The sequence below is a fragment of the Berghia stephanieae genome, chromosome 1, assembly GCF_034508935.2.
Source record: "Berghia stephanieae isolate SIO BIC M18660-M18661 chromosome 1, UCSD_Bste_1.3, whole genome shotgun sequence".
NCBI lineage: Eukaryota > Metazoa > Mollusca > Gastropoda > Nudibranchia > Aeolidiidae > Berghia > Berghia stephanieae.
Window position 1 is genome coordinate 19,833,043 of NC_088360.1, and position 24,174 is coordinate 19,857,216.

The following is a 24,174-nucleotide window of genomic DNA, read 5'->3' on the forward strand; positions in this document are numbered from 1 at the left end:
CAAATGAATGGCATTTTGACTTAGAAATGTAGCATATTAATTTGTACACGATGAAATACAAGTTACATGAAATGTAAGTTATGCTTAAGTTAAGGGTATAGATTGTGAACGAGGTAAATAATTCTGTAAAAAATATCGAATGCGGGGAAATATTACATGTCTTTGTTTGTCATTTGCAGACATGCCTAGTACCACAAAAATCTTAGAATTGCGATTTTTTTTTGGCTCCAGCTACTGATCTTTGATTCACTAAATCTTGTTGAAAACGAACGTTTAGTTCCTTAAAACCTATAGGTTATTCAGGACTTTGGGTCATTTTTAGATCATGATGAGGAAAAAATTATTGAATTTGTAAAGCTATTGATAGTGAATTTTTTCTTTTTCTTTTTATTGTCCTTGGAAGCTGGGAATTTTTGAAATGTCAAATAGGCAGCTCTGCATGTGTTTCGTTTTGTTAGTTTTCTTTTGTTTTTGTTTTGATTTGTTTGTTGTTTTTTGTTTGTTTTTTTCTGTTTTTTTTTTCTTCGTTTACTTTTTATTATCGCTGTTTTTCTTTGTTTTTTGTGTTTTTGTTTTTGTTTTTTTTGTTATTGTTGTTTTAGTTGTTGATGATTATATTTTTTGCTGTTACCGTTTGTCTTTTTAGAAGAAGAGTTTAATAATGTAGTGCACATTGATGATCAAGTAGCTGATTTGAATCTAAGTAAAACACCACAATATGTTTTGAGGAATAGTCCTACATAACTGTGTCATTGACACATTTTAACACGTTGATTGTTTAAACTCTTGAAATACTTAACGTTATTGTAGTACAATAAATTAATGCTACATTTGATCTGAACTGTATTTTGGCAGATTGTGGAAGTTAAGTGGTCAAAAAAGAACTTCGAAACAGGCAGGTATAGAAATCCTATGTACAAAATATTATGCTTATCTTGATTTCTTTGAGCAAAGTTTCTTCTATAAATCAGTTTAAAGAAGATTTTTCATGTAGGAAATATTGATTAATGGAGATGGCAAGATAGTATCACAATATTTGATTTCCTATTGATAAGAGGGAGAGCCAATTAAATAAGTGTAACATTTTAAACTGCTTTTGAAAAAAAAAAAGTAAAATGTTCATTTTCAAAAACAAAATATTTTTTCTTTTCACCTTATGAATTTTCGCCAAAACGTCATGTGTAATAGGAAATAAATATTGGATGAAGATATCATTAATAAACAGTTTAAGCAGTTTACATTATTCATGATCATTTTTACTACACAATTCTTGAAAGATCCCATTATGAGATGGACAAGGAAAAAACGATTTCAACATCTTTAAATTGAAATAATGTAAATGATGTAAAATAAATACATTGTTACACATAGCATTTATCACAGGTCTTGATAGGAAATGTCCATATCATGTATGATAAAAAAAAAAACACACACAAAAAAAAAACTATAGCATTTCTTATTTATTTGCTTTCTCTGCCTCTTTTTGTTGTTTCATTTGTTGTACTTCTTTGATGAGATAGTCGATGGGGTCCTTTGGTCTATGGAAGATGACATCTGTCGTCAGGTGCTGGATTAAAGGAGAAAGCAAGAAATCAGCAGATCAAATAGAATGACTACAAATATTAATATACAATGAATGGTTATGGTGGTGTTATGACGACAAATGATGATGATGATGATGATGATGAATATTATGATTATGCTGACGATGATGATGCAGTTTTTAGTGGTGACTGTGGCGATGCTAGCAGAAAGTAATAGTAGTAATAGTAGTAGTAGTAGTAGTAGAAGTAGTAGTAGTAGTAGTAGAAGTAGTAGTAGTAGTAGTAGTAGTAGTAGTAGTAGTAGTAGTAGTAGTAGTAGTAGTAGTAGCAGTAGTAGTTGTTGTAGTAGTAGTAGTAGTAGTAGTAGTAGTAGTAGTAGTAGTAGTAGTAGTAGTAGTAGTAGTAGTAGTAGTGATGGTGGTAGTTGAACAGTGGTGATTGACTAGATGTCTGCTGTCTTAATGCCCGTTTTGCCTAAATGGCCACTAGATTTGCTAAAAACAGAATAATTCCTTTTTAAAACATAACTCTAAATGCCCACTTTTCAAAACGGATCTTTTCTAAATGCCAACTATTTCATCTATCGATCTATGTATACATAAGTGTATGTATGTATGTATCTATCTATCTATCTATCTGTCTGTCTGTCTATCTATCTATCGATCTATCTATCCTCTATTCCTCACTGATCAACCCAGCTATCTACGAACGGATGGGAGTAACAGTGCTGTAGGAGAAGAAAAAAAAAAACCAGGCGAGAATACTAAATAATCTCTCTCTCTCTCTCTCTCTCTCTCTCTCTCTCTCTCTCTCTCTCTCTCTCTCTCTATATATTATATATATATATATATATATATATATATATATATATATATATATATATATAATATATAATATTGAGTGTTGGTGGGTACTTGTAGGTATGAAAGTGCTCGATAGTGGTGGTTAGAGCTAATATATAATGCAAATTTTCACTCACATTTTTTTGCCGAGACGACTCGTTTCTGTGTTTTTTACACTTCTTCAGTCGGCGTAATCCATTGTAATGTCCGTAGAAATTTATATATATATATATATATATATATATATATATATATATATATATATATATATATATATATTATAAATCTCCATCCATCAATCTATCTATCTATCTATCTGTCTATCTATATATCTATCTATCCCTCTATTCACTTTTCAGTCTCATATCAAGGGAATTTATGAAAGACTCCATTTATTTACTCCGAGTAAGATATCAATTAAAATTGAATTGGCAAATAGGTAAAAAATCAATATGGATTGTCTTTCTTGTATGTTGGCGTGGTGTGGCGGTACAGAAATAAATTGTTCCTATTCGATACACACATTGTACAAACCATGTTTTGGAGGAGTTTGAAATCTTTGGGCACATATGACATTCTTATATCATAATTAAACAGAAAACATTTAGGTACTCTTTTTAAAAAAAAAAAACTAAATTCAATATTACACTAGACGTCTAATTAAAATTAGCTTTCAATGGTACCTGAAAAAGTTGTAAAATATTATGCCTTTCTAGGTAGCCGATTGCTTTGTTATATGGATCTTCTATAGGCACGGTATAGTCGTGTGTTGTCACTATTGTATTTGAAACAATGTTATCCATAGTTTCTTTGGCAGTAGCACTAACAACGTCAGCTTCCACCGAGAGAGGAGCACTGTCCGCCATGTTGTTTACAGACACCCAGCAACCACTGAGATTCCTGTCTACCGTTGTTGTCGTATTTTATCATTGGTGAAAATGATTCATTTCATTCATAATACAATAACATTATTGTAAATAAAGGGTTCATGGTTATTTAATTAGCTGATGCATAAATCAAAATTCTTATTTAGTTTCGTAATCAAAGTGCGTTTCGCGGTGATACTGCTGAAACTGATACCTATATCAAGGTCATAATCAAGACAAATCGCTCTGCCTCACTTTTCGTTCTTTTATCTTCGCCTACAATCAATCACCTGATAATTTGGCGCTACTGTACTGTGGGACTTGGCCCATTTGTTCTTATCCTATCTCGAAAGTTTTAATATTCATAATTTTCAGAATGGCAAGTGATACGGCTGTAACTAATGGAGCTGTGCCTTCAAAAATCAAAAGAGTTGGTGAGCAGAGACCAGTGACTGTTGTTTTAGGAACTCAATGGGGTGACGAGGGTAAAGGAAAAGTTGTGGATATGCTTGGTGCAGACATGGATTTATGTTGTCGATGTCAGGTACTCACTAACTCGTATTATGTTATATTAAATATTATAATATTGTTGTTGTTTTTGTTTTTGTTTTTTTAATAATGGTTATTTATGATAGTAATTAAGACACATATACCGTTCCTATTCCTAGATCTAAATCTAAGGAATCTTAATCTGGTTACAAGGTCGTGAGTCAGTCATGTAGCTGTCTGTAGTAGTTGCAGAAGAAGAGTGCAAAAATAAAACAAATTGCATCAGTCACAGTCACATAAAAAATATGGTATCCTAAAAATATATCAATCTGAAGAGATGGGGATTTAATCAAATAAGTATTTGTTCATGGAATAGTGCAGTCTGTTGGTTTTTTAATTACTATTCCCTCAACATACAATTTCTCTTCATATGGAATGGAAGGGCTCCCTTTCTATTTTTGTTTCTGCTGAACTCAAGAGAGAATTTCCAATATCTCAAGCTAGAGGCGAGAGCATCCATCAAGTCTACTTAGCAAAGTCAAAATGACTGTTCAGCCAGCAGTGATTGGATATGATAGCTGAATCTTCTGTAGAGTACTTATATTATTATGGACAATAAATATTTTCATCTTTATGCCTGTTCTTTCATTATCATCATACATTTGGTGTTAGGAAGATTTTATGTTCATTTTTAATTTTTATTTGAACAGGGAGGCAACAATGCTGGTCATTCAGTCCATGTTCAGGATGCACACTATGCATTTCATCTTCTCCCAAGTGGTGTTGTCTACCAGAACTGTAAAGCTGTTATTGGTGAGGGGTTTTGTTGTGATTGATTTAAGAATGAAGAAAGCACTCCTATTCACTGACTCTGAAATAACAAGGGTGCCAAAATTCAGAATGTGAAATAGAGAGAGAGAGAAAAGAGGAAAATCAAATCATATATATACAATATTTTAGTAAAGAGTATTTGAAGAAAAAAGAATACAGTAGCTGCTTCCGATAGCTTCTCTTCACTTTAATGATTTATATCAATTTTGATAGTCTCAGAAATTCTTTTTGATTGAAAAATATATTTTCTTTGAAACTTATATTTATTTCACTCCATTTAACTTATTTATTAAGAAGAAAATGAACTGAATTTAAATGTGGTCACTTAGATTGCACCCATCATCTGAAATATAAAAGATTTTAGACAAAAAAGCTATACACCCCCCCCCCCCCCCCCCCCCCCCCACTATGAAATTCTTTTGCCAATCTTTTCTTCTTTTTTTTCAGTTGTGATTTTTCCTATTCGATGCAAGTTAATCTTCAAGATTGCCTATATCACCTGTTTTTAAATTTTACAGGTAATGGAGTGGTCATTCACCTTCCAGACCTCTTCAAAGAAATAGAAAAGAACAAGCTGGAAAACTTGGAGGATCGACTTATTATTTCTGATCGTGCTCATTTGGGTATGTCATATTTTTTTCTTCTTCTTCTTCTTCTTCTTCTTCTTCTTCTTCTGCTCCCTTTTTCTTCTACTTTTTTTCCTTTTGAACTGTGAAAGGCTATTCTGTTATTCCCCATAAAAGAAATTTTATAAAGTATTCTTTTTAACAGAATATTTTGAGAGAAAATTACATGGCTGGACTTGACATTAGTTACACATAAATGTATTGCACATCGATCTAACTGGAAATTCACACTAACTTTTTCAGATCTTGATCAGAAATCCTCTGTACCATAAAATCAGTTTGCAATAATTTATGCATGTAGACTGTAGAGCTTCATTTACTTCTTGTTCATCAGTGTTTGATCTGCATCAACAAGTTGACGGAAGGCAAGAGTCAGGAAGGGGACAGAAACTGTAAGCAACAGATTTTCTGCATTTCTTTTTTTTCTTGGCAAAGTACAATAGATGAATAAATTTAATCATAGGGAAGGATTGCTAGTTTTTAGAATTCCTTATTTACATTGAGTGCAATTTAAATTATTCCTCATTACTTTTAAATCAATTCTATATTTTTATGTAATATTGACCAAACAAGAATTTCATGAGGGGCTGATTTTATAGTTATGGTTAAATAAGTTACATGTCTAACAGTGCCCTACTCTTTGGCCTTCCATGGTGGGTAGGTCACTTGCTGTGCCTTCTATCCCCAATCTGTTTGCTGAGTTGCTTTCTGTCTTTGTCTTGGAATTGGATTGCTGGTTTTGTTCTGGTCCTTGTCGGAGTCCTTAGCTGGGAGGGAGACAGTCAAATGTTTAGTTTTGGGAGATAATTTTTTTATCATTGTAAGTCATCTCTTTGCTATGTATTATGTTTTGGATATGTTCTGTACCCCGTGTTCCTCTCAGTGGAATCCTGTGTTGATGTCTAATGAGACCTTTAGGTCTAAAACTAAGTACACTGATAGTGTACTCTTTAGAATCTACATCTGTTCCCTATTTGAACCATTCTTTTTTGTCATACTTTTTCTTGGGTACCTTTACTTGTAATTCTAGATTTTTTTTACTTTCCCAAATTCTTTCTTTTTACTGGCGCTGAAATGGCCTAAAAGCGTTGTATAACCCTTAAAAACAAAACAAACAAATGCCTTACTCTATTTGCCAAGCATAAAGGGCTTTACATCAAAGAAAATTGTATATTATTGTTATACAGGCTATGGTCAGTACTGATGAATTGGCACTAGCAGGAGTCTTTTCTTTCTTATGCACTGTACTGATTAATTGTCTTCCAGCAATATTAGTTGGCATGTTGAATGGAAAAATTCAGTTGCAAGTCTAGAAGGAATATAAAATCAGATCTCTCAAATCCAGATTCGTTCATTAACCGGACATGTCTCTCTTGGGGACAGATTTTTTTTCTTCATTTGTACTACCTAGTCTGTAAATTTTGGGAACAAGTCATTATATAGGATTTATCCAGTTCAATCATTTGAAGATAGCCCCATCTCCTAAACCAATGTTGTGTGTGTAAATGGTGTGTGTGTGTAATAATATGCATCAATCATGTGTGGCTGGTCAGTTTACACAATCCGCCCATCCAACCCATGTCACTTGATATTGATGTTGTTGGGCACACAAAGGTATTATTGTTTTCAATTAAGGTAAAGGTAAGTCTTTGATTGGTGTTTGAGTTTGCCATTTATTTCTCAATTTGACTCATTAGTCAAGCTACACGGAAAACCTTTTCATATAATAAAATAAAACAGTGATTAAAATTACATAAGTAAAGACAATTTGTGAATAAACCACACAGTGGCCAATAATAATAGCTGTATCGTTTTATTGTTGTTGACTCTAATGATAGGCTTAGTGATCCACATCTGAGACCGAAATGACATGCCACTTTAGAAACTGATTCCGCAATCTAGATTACTCTGTAATCCGGACAAAATGCTGGGAATGGAATATGGAGACATGGCTTATATATGTGTGTGTGTGTGTGTATATATATATATATATATTTCATTTTGTTTTTGTTTTTTTAATGACTGCTGGTATATAAACATGTTTACATGTAGCAGATGTTCAAGCTCTCATTAACTATATCCTTTGACTGCTGGTATATAAACATGTTTACATGTAGCAGATGTTCAAGCTCTCATTAACTATATCCTTATCTATACAAAGCTGTTAATGCTTAAGTCTGGATTTAGATCAGTGTATTGTGACTAATTATTTTGTTTGTTTTTTAAAGCATGAAATAGGATGCAGCACAATTGAAAGATTATTTACCAATGTCAAAGGTTTATGTTTGAAGAGAGACTTTATTATCCTAAACAAGTCGTATCTTAACATTTTGCTGTGATGATAGAAGTCCTTAAATTTTAAAGATCATTATTATATTCTTTTAAACATTTTAATTTTTAATTTGAAAGCTGCTGGCAATTCATTGCAGTACAAAACATTGAGTTATCAATATTCTTTCAGTTATTTTACAAAGTTTAGTTGTCCTTCCTAATTTTATATCCAGTCATGTCTCCGTAATCCAAAAACCTCCGTTCCCAGCATTTTATCCGGATTGCAGAGAAATCCAAATACTGGAAGGGAGGAATGTCACTTAGTGTGTCTTCTATCCCCCTATATCTGTTGTCTGAGTTCCTTTCTGCCTTTGTCTTGGAATGAAATTACTTGGTTTTGTCCTGGCCCCTGTTGGAGTCCTTGGCTGATAGGGAAGCGGTCAAATGTATAAAGTTAGTTTTGGGAGGTGATATTTTTTTCCTTGTAATTCATCTCTGTTCTGTGTTATTATGTTTGTTGTTTTGAATGTATAATGTAAGCATTTGTGTTCCTTTTAGTGGGATCCTGTGCTTGTGTATTGATGAGACTTTAAGGTGATCTCAAACTATGCACAATGATAGTATGCCCTTGTAATCTACATCTGTTCCCTGTTTGTACCTTTCCCCTTTGTCGTACTTAACTTTTCTTGGGTGCTTTTAATTGGCAATCTAGAATTTTTTGACTGTCCCCATTTTCTTCCTTTTTACCAACACTGAAATGATCTCGATGTGTCACAAGCGCCTAAAAAACAAACAAACAAACCGATATTGTAATCAGTATCGTAAGTGACATGTTATGTAGTTTTGATCTCAGGCCATGGTAATCTAAGCCTGTCATTGTAACAATAATAAGACTACCGATTTTACCATTAGCCAAAGTGTGGTCTTATCTTATTGTTTCAATTCAATGTTGCAAAAAAAATATTGAGGGGGGGGGGGGGGGGGTTATTTTGTTCTTTTTTTTTTTTCTTTTTTTTTTGGGTTTTTTTTTTTTTCTCACACGTTGAGTGTTTTATTGTTTTGTTTTCAAAAAGAAAGTGATGTTCATTTAAATGGCTTTTTTGTGTTTTTGTTTTTTTTTTCATTTCCTATTTGTTTTGTTCTTTTTTTTTCATCATATGAAATAGTTTTTCACAGAGCTTATTTACTGAATCAATTTCTTTAATTTTTCTCTTTGCTGAATGTGCTACCATGTTGATGTTGAGATAATACATGTTAATTTGAGTAGGGTGGTGCTTATTCTTGATTAGCAATTGAGGGCCAGTGAAACATTGTTCATAATCTGTAAGGATGATTGAAAAGTAGGAGTGTCAAGTTTTAGTGAGATCAAACTCACATCAAAGATTTGCCTTTACCTCAATTAAAAACAATAGCTTTTGTATTGTATGCCCAATGACATTGATATCAAATTATTGGGGTTGTCTATCGAATATAAGTAAACTAACCAGTCACATATAATTGACGCTTTTCAATTACTGCAAACACACTGTATCACCACTTTGATTGAGGATGCGGGGCTATGTGCCAATGACTGGTCTTGATAGACTAATAAGTTATCTTCCTGACCTCAAATGGATGCATAAAGCGTTTTAAATAGGAGTCTACGCCGATCACTTGTCAACTGCATTGAACTAGAGTAACTGACAGACTGTCGGTCGGTGTGATGTACAGAGATAGTGACATAAATATTGTATAGTTCTGGATTAGAGAGACAGGACTGTATGAGATTTTCTGTCCTTAAGCATTTTTTTTTTTTTTATTATGATCTCAAAAATCATATTTTATCTTTTTGATATTCTTTTGAATTAGAATAAAGTTAATGTAGTATTATGGGAAAAGGTTTGCATGATATATTTATATGTATATTCGATATGCCTGCAGCTGTAAACAGGGAGGAGTGGAGACTGCAAATAATTTTATGTGCATCTGGAATGAAGTGGATAGCTGGATGGGGATCCTGACCTCCCATAGTGGGCAGGGAGGTACAAGCTGTGTCTTCTATCCCCCCAACCTGTTTTCCAATTGCTTCCTGTCTTTGTCTTGGAATGAGATTACTTGGTTTTGTCCTGGCCCTGGCCGGAGTTCTTTGGCTGGGAGAGAAACAGTCGAATGTATAGTTATAGTTTTGGAAGATATTTTTTTCCTTGTAAATCATCTCTCTGTTATGCATCGTATTATGTTTAGTTTACGTATTATATTATATAATTTGTAAACATTTGGGTATATTCCTCTTAGTTGGGACCTGTGCTTGTGTCTGGATGAGACTTTTAGGTGATCTCAAACTAAGTACTTTGACGGCATGCTCTTGGAATCTACATCTGTTCCCTATTTGAACCAATTCCCCTTTGTCTACCCCTTTCTTTTGTGCTTTAATTGTAATTCTAGAACTTTTTACTATCCCATTTTCTTCCTTTTTACTGACACTGATATGACCTTAATGTGTTGCAAGCGCCGTAAAACTCTTAAAAACAAAATAAAATGAAGTGGATTGGTATCCTGTAGCATATTTGATATAGCGAGTAACATTATTACAAAATAATGCTATCCTATTATAAAATCTTGCTTTTTGTATTGTGTTTTAAAGGATTGGCACGACAAAGAAAGGCATTGGTCCCACATATTCTTCAAAGGTATGGTCTATCATGATACGTTTTCTCACTGTATTTTGAATAGGTATGTTGATACAATGATATGATTGTACTTTTATTTTCATCTTATTGTATCAGTGTTTTCAAAGATAAAGTTGTGTTACCAAGACTTTTTTTTTAATGCCTACACTTCTTGTGTGTGTCTCGTAGATGCAAAGGATTTTTTTTTTTTAATAATTAAAGAAAAATATTTATGTATTTATTTATTACATTGTTTTTTAGGCCACAAGAAATGGACTCAGAATATCTGACCTCATGGGTGATTATGAAGTCTTTTCAGAGAAGTAAGACACTTGATTTGCATTTTTAAAACTTCATTGTTGAAATTTCCCTGGTAATTACTTCAGATGCCATGGTAAAAATAATTTGTCCTCTATTTTTATAGTTTTGAATTTGAATATTAAGTTTTGGTTGAAAAGGGCATTTCAAAGTCTTCTTTGGGCTTTTTTCAATGTCAGAAATAAGTAGCCGTAATGTTGAAACATTAAAGATTTTGTTTATATGGTTCAGTCTTCTTCTAACCTTACATTGCTGTATGCTGTTTCCACAATAATGATGTGATTTTGACTTCAAAGAAGCTAGAGGTGCATTACCAGCACTACTTTCTTTGTGAAAATGAATGGTGTGTGGTTGTATCTGAAGAGATTGGTCAGAGAAAATATTTGAAAGAAATTCTGCCATAATTATGCCCCTGCAAGATTGTAGTATATTAATAACTATTTTATAACTGCATTGTGTTCAATTGTCCTGATAAAATCTGGACTGTCCGATTTTGCAATCTGAGAAAATAAATTGGACTGCTTATGTGGATGGAAATGACCCTATCGAGTCCCAGAATTATGCTTTTTTTGACTAGCAAATTAAAACAAAAGAACAGAAAAATCTCTAAATCTTGATTATATCTTATAATAGTCCAGACATACTGCAGTTTTAATTCATAACGCTATTGTGTGTTATGGTGTCCTGTTTTAGCTCTGAAAAGTTGGCCACTTTGTAAATAGAATCGATTCATAAGTCAACACAATCTCTTATTGATGCTCAAAGAATATTAAGGAATTTTAAGCTTATAGGTACTGTGTTGATATCATAACAGGCACTAAACTCATTTTAAAAATTGTAATGTTATGTGTATGGATATCTGGATTTTTTTTGCTTGGGTCTATTATATAGTTTTGTTTTTTTTTAACGTAAATACGTAAACATTTGGGGGGGGGGTTTCCTATGTTTTGACGACAGTTTTTTTTTTTTTTTTTCTCCCTTTTTTTAAATAATGGGTTTTTTAACACATTAAATTGCCTTTGACACACCTTTTGCTTTGACCATGAATGAATTATCATTTCAGGTTTAAGAACCTTGTAAACCATTACCAGCGTTATTTTTCGGATCTTGTTGTTGATGTTGATGAAGAGCTGGCTAGCTATAAGGTTTGTTGTATTTGATATTCTACAGATTATTTAGCAAATATTTTCTCCATTGTTATTGATGCACTGCTTAATCTTATTGAAAATTTACAATCATTGATTTTATGTTGGATATGTATGCAGATCTGCCAACTTATCCAAATTTGGAGGGAAACGGTTCAAAAAGATATTTTTGCAATAATGGATGTTACCAAAATGAAGGACATACCAAAAATATGAAAGCATGTGAATTTGATGATGGACAGAAATTAATTTATTTTATTTCATTTCATTTAAGAATTGTTTAAAGGGTTATTTTGTTTTGGGCTTCTTTGTATTATAAGATTTTAGTTAAGGGAATGCACATTCCAAGTTTGATTGGTTTTTTTTATTGGCTTATGTTATTATGTGAATAAAATTAGTACAAATTTAAATGTAATACAGCGGGTGGTTGGATGGGAGCATCACCCTTGAATCATATACCTATGATGTTCGCATGGGTGTACGATCCGATAGTGATGTCGTTTCTTCTTCTCTTTACTAGCCTATCCTGCTTCTTTGGTTTGTGATTGTATTTTTGACAGGGGATATTTTTTTTCCTGTAAATCCTCTGCCTGTTTGTTCTTGGTTATTTATAATTTAGCTTATGATATCTTTAGGTTATGATTTTGATTGACATTTGTACTATTTTTGTTAGATTGCTTGTTTTTTTGTTTCAGCGGTCTCTCATATAACCTCAATTGTGTTGGAAGAGACCTAAAGCAACAAACAAACAAAAAAAAAATGTAATACAAGTATATTGTTGTCAGACTTAGCACCTGTAATATCAGATAATTTTAAAAATTCCATTCTGACAAAAAAGGGGTTATTTGTGAACTTGATGGCTAAGCGATAAAGCATCTCTTCTTGTAATAACTAAGAGATGTTGGCATGAGTGGTAAAATTGATCAATAATCTGGCTTGGTGTTGTGCTCTTGAGTATGATTAATAATAAAAAAATAGGATGGGAGCTTCAATTTTATTTACAAAGACATAATGTGGATATTTTGGGTTTCCACTTTGTCAAGAAAACAAAAGGCGGATGAGAGGATTGTAGTATCTTGCAATCTGCTCTTTTGCAGTGAGCCATTGTTCGCTGTTGCAAGAAGTTTTAAAAGATCTTACTGAGTGTCCCTGATTTCACGTTCAAAAGATTGGCAGGACGACTAGCAAAAGATTTGTAGTGAATGAAATGAAAATGTGTTTTTATTTGGTCTGCTGATGGGCTGGATTCAGTGTTGTCCTTGTTGTTTTTGTACAGAAATCTACTTTGTTTTTGTTTGGGGGGGGGGGGGTATTATATTATCATTTTACTGTGTTCTTTTTTCCATTATCAATTAGTTACTGAGAGAACGTATAAGACCAATGGTAACAGACACCGTCAGTTTTCTTCATCAAGCCATCACTGACAACAAGTGTATACTGGTGGAGTGTGCCCAGTCCACAATTTTGGATATTGACTTTGGTAGGTCCTTTTTGACAAACTCTTATTTTCAATATTTTCCGTCTCATTTTGGCATTTGACAAAATATTTTAAAATCTCCTACAATTAGGGGAGGGGGAGGGAGACGAAACTTGAACTTTTAGGTCGCGCAATGTTCAATCAATGTGTTCAAAGCGCTTTACAACATCAACACTTAATATGTAGGTGGAGACATGATGCTTACTGTGCACTATTACAATTTTTTTGGGACATAGACAATGCTGTTACTGGCCAGGTACTCATTTTACATCTTGAGTATGGTGAACTTACTTACTTACTTGTCCGAACCAGCGACCACCTGAGCTCTAGCCCTTCAGTCTTGTGCCATGACGTAGAAGTTAGACGTCTTTTGTAGTTGTTCCAGGTGACTATAAAGTGTGTTACTGATGCTTGGATTTGAGTATGGTGAAAGAATGTGAGTAAAGAGCACTTTCCAAATTCTCAACTTTGTGCCATCCAGAACGGGCTTGAACTTGGGACCTAATGATCTGAATTTGAGTGTTTTACTACTAACCCACATAGTCACAATGGGTGATGTATACTGATCAAAAGTAAAATGAAAAAAAAAAAGAGGGGGCAAATCTTAGGATCTTGTTACTCAATTTTATTTTTTTTACATTCTTATATTTTAATTTGTCAGGTCTTTACCCATATGTGACATCTTCCAACTGTTCGGTGGGAGGTGTTTGTACTGGTTTGGGAATTCCCCCACATGTAATTGGCAACGTTTATGGAGTGGTGAAAGCCTATTTGACAAGAGTAGGATCGGGAGGTTTTCCAACAGAATTAAAGAATGTAAGTTTTATATTTTTATTGTTTGTTTTAAATCTAAAATCTTTTTTTACTTTCCCATCAAATTTGTTTTGTATTTTTTTTTTTTCTGGTGATAAACTAAATTTGTCTTACACTTCTCAAATCATATTAAATTGTGCTTATTGCGCTACATCCTACAGTCTGGAAATCATTAAGTGATAAGGAATAATATCCTATCACTTTTTTCAACAGCCGATTGATACTCGTAAATTACTATCTGATGTGTCACTGAAAATACATTTTTATATTTCATTATCCCTTTTTTTAATTTGCTTATTTTAGTTATAATTACACATTTTTCTTGTAGATAGGAATAAAATAGGGTAGATAATTCATTTATGGACCGCGTGATCAATTAAAAACGTGTCTTCATTTTGATTGTCATTTTAAGTATTATTTTTGACACAGAGCAAATCAAAGAGTTTGCTATAAACTTACAACTACTGAAGTGTAAAGTAAATTAAATATTTAAGGTACAAACCACTAAAAAGAAGAGAGAAAAAACTGGTAGAGACATCATTATTTTATGCTTTTCATATAAGGTATTTGTATGTCTTATGTATTCCAATAATAATATTTCCTAGGACTTGGGTGAGCTGTTGAGAAGCAGAGGTGGAGAGTATGGGGTTACCACAGGCCGACCTAGGAGATGCGGTTGGCTTGATCTTGCTATGCTCAAGTATTCCAACATGATCAATGGATTCTCAGGGTAAGCTTTTGGCCAATAAAGAAATTATGTACCCAGTTTTTAAGTTATGACATATTTGAAAATCAAGGTTCTAATGAAAAACTTAGCAATAGTCTTCAAGATGACTCCATTGTATTTTTTTTTTTAATTTGTTTTAATTTCTGATGTTTGTTCATATGTTTCTAAGGATTTTATCTCAATTGAATACTCATCAACCGACCACTATTTTTCCTTTTATTTTTTTTTTTTTTTAATTTTTTTTAATGATAAGGGAGATTGTTGAAGTACAGATTTTTCACATATGTGTGTGGTGTATTTTGTAAGGAGCATTTATCATTTTATGTGTTTAGTGTAATTGTAATGTGTCACTTTTCTTTTCATAGTAGGCCCAAACTTATATAATAATACTCAAAAAAGTCCCTCACAATGTTTGCTTTTTTATCATTCAACAGTTTAGCAATTACCAAGCTTGATATTCTTGACATTTTAGAGGAGATTAAAGTGGGTGTGGCATACATTCTACATGGCAAGAAATTGAACACTTTTCCAGGTTGGTTCTTGTCGTCGAATTTAGTATTTTTGCTTTGAAGTATCTCTTCTTCAGACACCCTTTATTCATAAAACAAATTGCAGCATTTGTTTTCTGATGCTTGTGTGTCTGTATATTGGCAGTTTATATAGGTTTTGTGTGTTAAGCGTCAGAGAGAGCTTGTCAATAGATTAGGCACATTATAAATATTAGTGTTATTAACGTGTATAAATTGTACAGATAAAGATGTGACCGTGAAAATGGCATTAGGTTTTGATGAATCGTATAGAAGGGGAAAACTAGAAACAAGAAAAGATATTAAAAGGAAACAGGGATGGCATTTTTCTAGATTTTTAACCATCAGCAAAGCATCATCTTTCACGTAAGAACACAACACATACCACTCAACAACCATTTAAGCAAAATTACAAAAGACACATCCCCTTCCTGCCCCCTATGTCAACACCCCAATGAAACAGTAACACACCACTTGCTTGAATGTCAACCTCTTGAAGACCTGAGATGCACATTCCTCCCACCAAATCCAAGCATCAGTAACGCACTTTATAGTCACCCAGAACAACTACAAAAGACGTCTAACTTCTACGTCATGGCACAAGACCGAAGGGCTAGAGCTCAGATGGTCGCTGGTTCGGATAAGATAAGATAGGATAACCATCAGCTGATTTTAATTTGGACATCCTAGCTTCATTGGAGGTCATAGATAATTTTTGGCTGACACCGCTGTCCAAATGTCAGGGCTGGGTGGTGTCCTTTGACCTCCCGTGGTGGGCAGGAGATTACATGCTATGTCTGCTGTCACCTTATATCTGTTTACCGAGTTGCTTTCTGTCTTTGTCTTGGATTGAGATTGTTTGGTTTTATTCTGGCCTTTGCGGGGTCATTTGCTGAGGAGGAAACAGTCAAATGTTTAGTATTAGTTTTAGAGATGATAAATTTTTCCTTGTAAATCATCTCTGTTATGTCTTGTTAGTTATGCATTCTGTTTTGGATATGTTCTATAAATATGTGAATGTATTCCTCTAAGTGGGATCCTGGGCTGGTGTCTGGATGAGACTTTCAGGTGATCTCAAACTAAGTACATTTATGGTATACTTTTGGAATCTACATCTGTTCCTTATTTGAACCATTACCCTTTGTCTTACTTTTACTCACGTCCTTTTTAAAATTGTAATCCTAGTATCTTTTCACTATCCCGTTTTCTTCCTTTTTACAATCACTGAAACTACCTAAATGTGTCCCAAGCGCCGTAAAACCCTTTTAAACAAATACAAATATCTTGGCACTTGAGCATTCACGTATTGCTCTGTTTGCTTTTTCTTTGTGATGAGTGTTGTATTCGAAATGTGATGATTGTGAAACAAGATGAAGCTAAGTGAAGTTGTTTTAGAGAGGTGATAAAAGTAAAAAGTCTAGCGAAAAGTTAAAAATATGGGAGTGGTTACACAGGCATGCCTACCATCCTGGAATTTCCGGATTTGTCCCGGAAATTTGTAATAATTAATGGTTGTCCCGGAAAATATAGAAGTTTACTTTTTGTCTTGGAAATTTTAAAAGTCGACCATTATACTGCCACCACATAAACATCCCTACCACCACATCATCATCATCCCTACCACCACTACAACTACTACCGCCACATCATCATCTTTACCACCACTACTACAACTACCACCACATAGTCATCCCTACCAACACTACTACAACTACTACCACATCAGATTCCTACCACCACTACTACAACTACCACCACATCATCATCCCTACCACCACTGCTATAACTACTACCACATCAGATTCCTACCACCACTATTACAACTAACACCATATCGTCATCCCTACCACCACTACTACTACAACTACTACCACATCATCATTCCTACAACCACTACTACATCATCCCTACCACCACTATTACAAGTCATCCCTACCATGACTACTACATCATCCCTACCACCACTATTACAGGTTTTCATCCCTACCACCACTCTTTGAAAAGTTGGCAGCTATGGAAATAATTGGTTGATGCTGTAATTATTTCGTTTTGTTTAATTTTACAGCATCTGATGAAGATCTTCAGCAAGTTGAGGTGGAATACATTACCCTCCCTGGCTGGAAAGAGAATACAGAGAATGCCAGACAATTCTCGGATCTTCCATTGAAAGCTCAACAGTACGTGAGGACAATAGAAGCCCACATAGGCGTTCCAGTGAGGTGGATTGGTGTTGGCAAGGATCGTGATTCAATCATAACATTATGAGACAATGTTGCTGCTGTTGCTGTTCCAGATGCACCCACTGCTGAAGAGGATCCTGAGATTTTATGACATTACGAAAAGATCTTATATTTTGATATTAATAATTTTTACAGTATGTTTTGTGTATTAATCAGTATTTACATAATTGTTAACATTATTTTCCTCGACTGTGTGAATTCCAAGGTTGCTGTGAATTTGTTCAGTATTTTAACCTTGTCTAACCTGCTTTTATGTAGTCAATGCCAATTAGGACAACCATCTATTTTTCTGTTTCTTTTCTTTCTTCCTTTCCTTTTTTTTTTTTTCTGCTTTATTTGTATTGTCAGAATCTCGTGAATAAGGCAAAATGAACCTCTCAGAAGATTTTATTATACTGAGTTCATAAGGTATGGTAATGGGCATATATTTTCTTTGTGGGAAAGTAAATGAGTTTTAATATCTATTAGTTAACAACATGTCTTAGAATAGTGTGGTCATCCTGGCATCATCATCATCATCTACATTGTGACACAGTATAAAACAAGTGCTTAACCTCAAGGAATGATGTTCCCCATTGAATTTTTATTTCTAGATGACTATGCGTGACATTGATATTTACTCAGTGATGTTTATTTTTTAGCTCAGTAGGATTTTGGTTTGGAAAAAGTGACTAAATTCTTTGAGGATTGATAAATTAAATGGATATTGGAGATCTCTTCTTTTTTTTTAAAAATTGAGTGACAATTCCTTTATCCATTGATCTCTGTTCATGACACAGTGTTTGTCTAATAGGTGAAAATATTCATCAGCAAAGTGATGGTAGACTCAATAGTTCTAGTATTCTGAAATAATTTCTTTGTTTTATATTCTCAAAGTGGAGGACACGTGGTTGGGGCAAACGGTTGTTTTATCACAAAATGACATCAATGTTAAGAAATTACTAGAATTATGAAATTGATTTAGTTTTCATTGGTTTCTCTTGGTTAAATGAGGACCAATGACCAAATAGCTAAGAGATTTTTTTTTGGACCTAGTTTGTGTCTTTGAGAAACTAGTCAAGCTATTCCTTTTGGCCATGCCCTGTGTTTTTGTTGTTGTTTTTATTATAATCATTATTCAACCCAGAATAATGGTTAATAAAAACGTTTGCTCAATGTTGATGTCTTTTTGTATCAAAATGTTATAAAACTGACCTTTCATCACAATCTCATATCCCCATTGTGAGAAGAAATGAAAGTAACTTTTTCAAAAAAAACAAAAAAGAGCAAATAATCAAACATAGAACGTATCGGGCTCTAAACCATTCTTCAGCCAGTAATGAAAACAGTCTGTCTGGATTGAAAGTAATGCTTTAACGTTTTAACTGTGTTTGTAATTGGCCGAAGACAAGTTTTGAGTTTAAATCACTCTGTGTTTGACATCATGTTCTTTTTTTGAAGACTCCATATTCAAGTTTATCCATTACTTTATACAGTCCATCTCATCTTAGTATTCACTTTGATCCCTGTTGTATTTGACAATGATCATGTGTCACAAATTTCAAGTTAAAACTTATTAGTAACTCACCTCCACTCATTCCTACCTCATCATCGTGTACAATGATTAATCAACTAGGCATGATTCAGTGAAATTTTTACCCTTTCATTTCCATTTTCAACCATGACATTTGGATTGTAAAATAGTTTTATTACTTGTTAAAAGAAATACCTTTTGATATTTAAATTGTTATAATTGTTAACTCACTCAATCCTAGAGATTTTTGCTACTTTTCAAAATTGGAAAAATTGTATTAAAAATGAGCATGCACATAGATATTTTTATTCAACTACCATTATCATGTAAAAACTAAAAACATTAGCTTTGATACTGCGGCTATAATTTGTCTCAGAAAAATGTCATAAATAGGCATGGGGTAAAAGTAACCGGGTAAACCACGGATATAGTCAGTGTTAGGGTTGAGTGAGTTAAGCAAGATGTGGTATTTAAAACTTCCTTGACATTTAACACATGGCACCAACTCTAATTATAAAAGCCGTCTCCTAAATGGGGCAGTGTTGATAGATCACTAATAATTTTAATAAAATAGAGCTTCATTGTTGATACTACTATTTTGTACAATTCTATTTGTAAAGTCTTAGAGAATATGTTTCATTTTATGATTTTTAAAACATCCCCGAATGTAATGGTTGAAATCAATGAAATTATTATATCCTCCATTGCTACAGATCTGACACCTTTATAATGTAAACAAAACTGTATTACATACTTCCCTCCCAATTTTACTGGTATAACACTGCTTGTTGTCTGGGGCATCCTGTGTGGTTTGAAAAGCAGTTGCTATATTATTTCCTTTTCTGCCAAGATGGTTGAAGATTGACTGATGTCTTCTTGTGGGATTGATGGGAGAGTTCATAGTAAATATTGGTGGACAAAAAAATTGATAGAAACATTCAGCATTTATATTTTTAACCCCCCAAAAACAGAGTTGAATATTCCTATTAAATTAACTTTAGGGTTGTGGTTTTGCTTTGTTTTGTTTTGGTTCTTTCTTTCTTTTCTTTTCTTTCTTTCTTTTTTTTTTCTTCTTTCTTTCTTTTCTTTTTTTTTTTACAAGCTACATGTTTCGGGAATAACTTTATTTTATAACCCATCTCAAGCAATACCTTTGGTTTTTTTACTTTTAAATTTTACTAGTTTTTGGTGCTGAAAGGTCTGATAGATTTTTGTTTTGTTTTTATTGTTATAGTTGGTAATGTTTGTTTTGTGGGTTTTGTTCATCTTATTAATTATTTTCTTATTTAATTTTTTTTTTCTTTCTTTCTCTTATTTTGATAGAATCAGAGATTTTTAATTTTTATTTTCTTGCTTTTTAATATAATTTTTATGAATTATAGATGATTTCTTTAAGACATTTATTTACAATACTTATTGGCTATGTATGCTGCTTCTACCATTTTCCAGTCATCAAAAGGTCCAGAAAAAGCGTGGTAAAGAAATTGATCTAATTTTGTCTTAGAGTCACTTGCCTGTACTGCAGCCATTGTTGAGATCACTGTTTTATAATGGAATCAGAGACCTTGACATTTCAAGTAAACCTCATATTCACTGTCATTGAATTCATGCAATTTAAAAACCACACACAAAGGTTTTATTTTCTTTTATACTTGTCTGAAATTTTTACTCTTTGAAATTCTCTCTCATTTAGTGAGGAAAGTAGCCTTCATTTCACTTTGCTTGTTTGTTGTAGGTCTAAATATTTGTACTATGGCGGTGCAACTAAGATGTTTAAGTTATATTCATAAATCGTCTCAAGAGCTAAAATTGGCCTTCTACAAAAATAAACAGAGAATTGGACATGGCCGCGTTCAGGTCTGGGATTTTGTTTATTTTGGATCAGATTTGCCAGTCCGCCTACAGAAGAGGCATGAGAAAATAAAACAGATGACTCTGTGCATCCTGATGGTTCTTCAGTCAGTTCATTAACATTGAAGACTAATAAAGATGAATCACTGAATGATACTGATAGTCCCGCACATACTTCCATATTCGTTTTACCTTTCCATGTTGCTCTCTGCCTTTGTTCTAGGTTTGAGATTGCTCAGGGGTTTTATTTCCTGGTATTGCCGGGGTTAACATTTGAGCGTTTCCTTCATAGTGGAGTCCTTTGCTTGTGTCTGGATGGGACTTTTAGGAAAAGTCAAAATAGTCACAATGATGGATTGATTGTAGAATCTTCCGTTCCCTATTTGGACCCGTCACCATTGTCGCTTTTTCTTTGATACTTTTAACTTCAGATCTACAACTTTTCCTCCATCATCTTCCTTTTTATCGGCACTGAAATGACCTAAAAGTGCAAGCGGTGTAAAAATCCTGAAAACAAATAATCAATATATTAATTGCTCAATGTACCTAATACTAACTGGGCTATACCTCGGGTATATTACACAGACCCAATCTGCTTATTTACAATTTTATGTGTGCTCATTGTTAGAAAACATTTGGCAGCTGCTCTTGGGCACACTAGCAGTAGCAGTCATGCTCAGGACACACTGACTGCGGTGGTCAGTCCACCTGACGTTTTCTACAAAAAGTTTTGAGTGTCTTTTTAAGAAAGGGCAAAAGAACTGATACATATGTTATGTTGCCAGGCAGCGACTATTTGAAGAATCAGGAGAGCCAACAAGGATTGTATAAAATCTATGATGAAAAAGATTACTTATTATCATGACTGCAGTAGGGCAAGTGATTTTATACTTTAACATTTGTTTCTAAGTAATAACAAACCATACTCTCAGTTCTGGCTTTTTAGTTGTTTATCAGTCATTATAACATTCATCTTTTATTGGGATACGTGGCTCAAATATCGTGATGGAGGAACAAAATCCCAAACTGGTCGAACTGCCATTTTGATTTTGATCAAGTAACAAATCCAAATTATGAAAGTTTACTTCTTATAAGCCTTATAAAACATAAGAAATGTATTTTCTTCATAAGATTGTTGATAGTTATTTTTACAAACTAGCATCATCTCTATTTTCGGAAATATCATTTACGGAGATCCTGATCTAACAATTTGATTTTTGGTTTGACGTTAATGACAAACTTTGATTTGTTGAACATACAAAGAACTGCTATTTACTTATTTGCCTGCCGGGGAAAGAGGGGATTTGATAAATGTCACAATTTATTTTTTACGTTTGGTTTTGCCTTGACTGCGTATTTAAGTTTATATTATATTTTGCTTGATTTTTTTCATGTATATTACAATTACAGTGTAACAATACTAATACTATCTTGATAAATTTGTAAAATTCTTTTTTTTTTTTTCTTTTTTCTTTTTGTAGTTTCTGGCAGAGAAAAGTCTTAGGGATATATAAGAAGTGCAATAATTAAACAGATTTCATTTCATGAATAAGTTTGTGGTTTGAAAATATATTGAAAAGAAAAAATAAAGAAATCTCCACCCCAATTCTCCTATATTTTGTAATTTGTATAAAGAACTTAATCTCTTCTTTGAGGGCCGTCTTCAATTCATAGACTACTAGTACCGGAAGATTAGTCATAGATATATATATATTCATGCAATTTTTCATTATAATACCAATCAGCCAAAACAATTTTCATTAATAAAGATTTCAATTACCCTCTTGTTGTAGTGATTTATCCATCAAGTATTGTTTTCAAATCTGAGGTTGCCATTTACCTATGTGATCATTTCCCTTTTTTATTTTTATTATGATTTTTAAATGATGAAATAGACGTTTATCATTGTTAATGGTACCGATGTAAGCTGGTTCATAAATAAAAATAACATGCCTGCAATACTTATCATTTGATTGCTTCTTTCTTATATTCTTATATTGTCACAAGAGTTTGCTCTCCCTCTCTCTCTCTCTCTCTCTCTCTCTTTCTTCTTCTCTTTTCCTCTCTCTCTCTCTCTCTCTCTCTCTCTCTCTCTCTCTCTCTCTCTCTCTCTCTCTCTCTTTCTCTCTCTCTCTCTCCCTCTCTCTCTCCTTTTTTTTTTGGAAAAATATCCTGGGTGGGATTCCTGACCTCCCATAGTGGGCAGGGAGGCACTTACTGCGTCTTCTATCCCCTTATATCTGTTTTCCAACATGCTTTCTGTCTTTGTCTTGGAGTGAGATTACTTGGTTTTGTCCTGGCCCTGGCTGAGAGGGAAACAGTCAAATGTAAAGTTATTGTTTTGGGAGATGATATTTTTTCCCTTGTAAATCATCTCTCTGTTATGTATTATTATATTTCTTGTTTTGAATTTATAGTGTAAGCATTTGAGTGTGTTCCTCTTAGTAGGGACCTGTGTTCGTGTCTAGATGAGACTTGTATGTGATCTCAATCTAAGTACATCGATGGTATGCTCTTGGAATCTACAACAATTCCCTATTTGTACCATTCCCCTTTGTCTTACCTTTTCTTGGGTGATTTAATTGTAATTCTAGAACTTTTTACTATCCCATATCCTCCCTTGTTACTGGAGCTGATATGACCTAAATGTATTGCAAGCGCCGTAAAACCCTTAAAAACAAACAAAAAAATTTAATATCTTGGGTGCTTGTGAGCGCATCTAAACTCGAAGTCTACTATTGTTATTATCTTTTGATATCCCATTTGGGGTGGGGGGGGGGGGGGGGGGGGGGGCGCATTGTCAACTTCCCTGGCTGATTAAACTCCATCGATGATCTCTTATCCTATGAAAAAAAAAAAAAAGAAAGAGCTTTCATATAGCGTAATGTCCACTAAATGCGCCGAGCAATTTTTGAACGAGGATCCTCCGACCTTAAAGCGAGTGTCATACCACAAGATCACACAGGCGCAATGTATCACTTGATCGTCTTTCTGTCAATGGGACCTTGCTCTGAAATCAGGCCAGCTGGTTGTGCCTGGGTCATGCTTGCATGCTTGGAGTGGAGTCTTTTTCTCGGCGGAAAATGGTCTTTTTTTTATGAGAGACGATTTTTTTTTTTTCTTATGGGATTTTTTGTCCTCCCAGAGGGAGGTCACTTGTGTCTTCTCCCCCGCCCCTCTTTTGTTTTCCAACTGGCTTCCTGTCTTGGAATGAGATTAATTGGTTTTGACCTGGACCTGGCCGTAGTTTTTGGCTGGAAGGGAAACAGTCAAATGTATAGTTATAGTTTTGGGAGATGATAATATTTTTTCCTTGTAAATTGTCTCTCTGTACTGTTATGATATGACTTGTAGTAAACTTTTGAGAGTATTCCTCTCAGTGGGATCTTGTGCTTATGTCGGGCTGGGACTTAGGTGATCTCAAACTAAGTGCTAAACCATCACAC

The 24,174-nt window shown here is 33.7% G+C and overlaps 2 protein-coding genes across 2 annotated transcripts; one reads left to right on the top strand and one right to left on the bottom strand.

The window, feature by feature from the left end:
• Positions 1 to 442: 442 nt before the first annotated feature.
• LOC144970038 (testis-specific expressed protein 55-like) lies at positions 443 to 3,273 on the bottom strand. The gene is made up of 2 exons (XM_078909231.1): positions 3,070 to 3,273; positions 443 to 1,567 (listed from the first exon to the last, which is right to left on the bottom strand). Exons 1-2 carry the CDS (start codon positions 3,250 to 3,252, stop codon positions 1,457 to 1,459), a joined length of 294 nt encoding a protein of 97 aa, XP_078765357.1. The 5' UTR covers positions 3,253 to 3,273; the 3' UTR covers positions 443 to 1,456.
• Positions 3,274 to 3,446: 173 nt separating this feature from the next.
• On the top strand, positions 3,447 to 22,689 carry LOC144970044 (adenylosuccinate synthetase-like). Its single transcript, XM_078909242.1, has 12 exons — positions 3,447 to 3,796; positions 4,452 to 4,554; positions 5,091 to 5,195; positions 5,533 to 5,590; positions 10,093 to 10,138; positions 10,379 to 10,440; positions 11,499 to 11,580; positions 12,937 to 13,060; positions 13,719 to 13,873; positions 14,476 to 14,600; positions 15,032 to 15,129; positions 17,190 to 22,689. Exons 1-12 carry the CDS (start codon positions 3,629 to 3,631, stop codon positions 17,387 to 17,389), a joined length of 1,326 nt encoding a protein of 441 aa, XP_078765368.1. The 5' UTR covers positions 3,447 to 3,628; the 3' UTR covers positions 17,390 to 22,689.
• Positions 22,690 to 24,174: the final 1,485 nt, after the last annotated feature.

Coding starts and splice junctions, on each gene's coding strand:
- LOC144970044 (XM_078909242.1), top strand. CDS start 3,629: ATGGCAAGTGATACGGCTGTAACTAATGGAGCTGTGCCTTCAAAAATC. Junction 4,555..5,090: donor GAACTGTAAAGCTGTTATTG/GTGAGGGGTTTT, acceptor TAAATTTTACAG/GTAATGGAGTGGTCATTCAC. Junction 10,139..10,378: donor GTCCCACATATTCTTCAAAG/GTATGGTCTATC, acceptor ATTGTTTTTTAG/GCCACAAGAAATGGACTCAG.
- LOC144970038 (XM_078909231.1), bottom strand. CDS start 3,252: ATGGCGGACAGTGCTCCTCTCTCGGTGGAAGCTGACGTTGTTAGTGCT. Junction 1,568..3,069: donor ATATTTTACAACTTTTTCAG/GTACCATTGAAA, acceptor CCTTTAATCCAG/CACCTGACGACAGATGTCAT.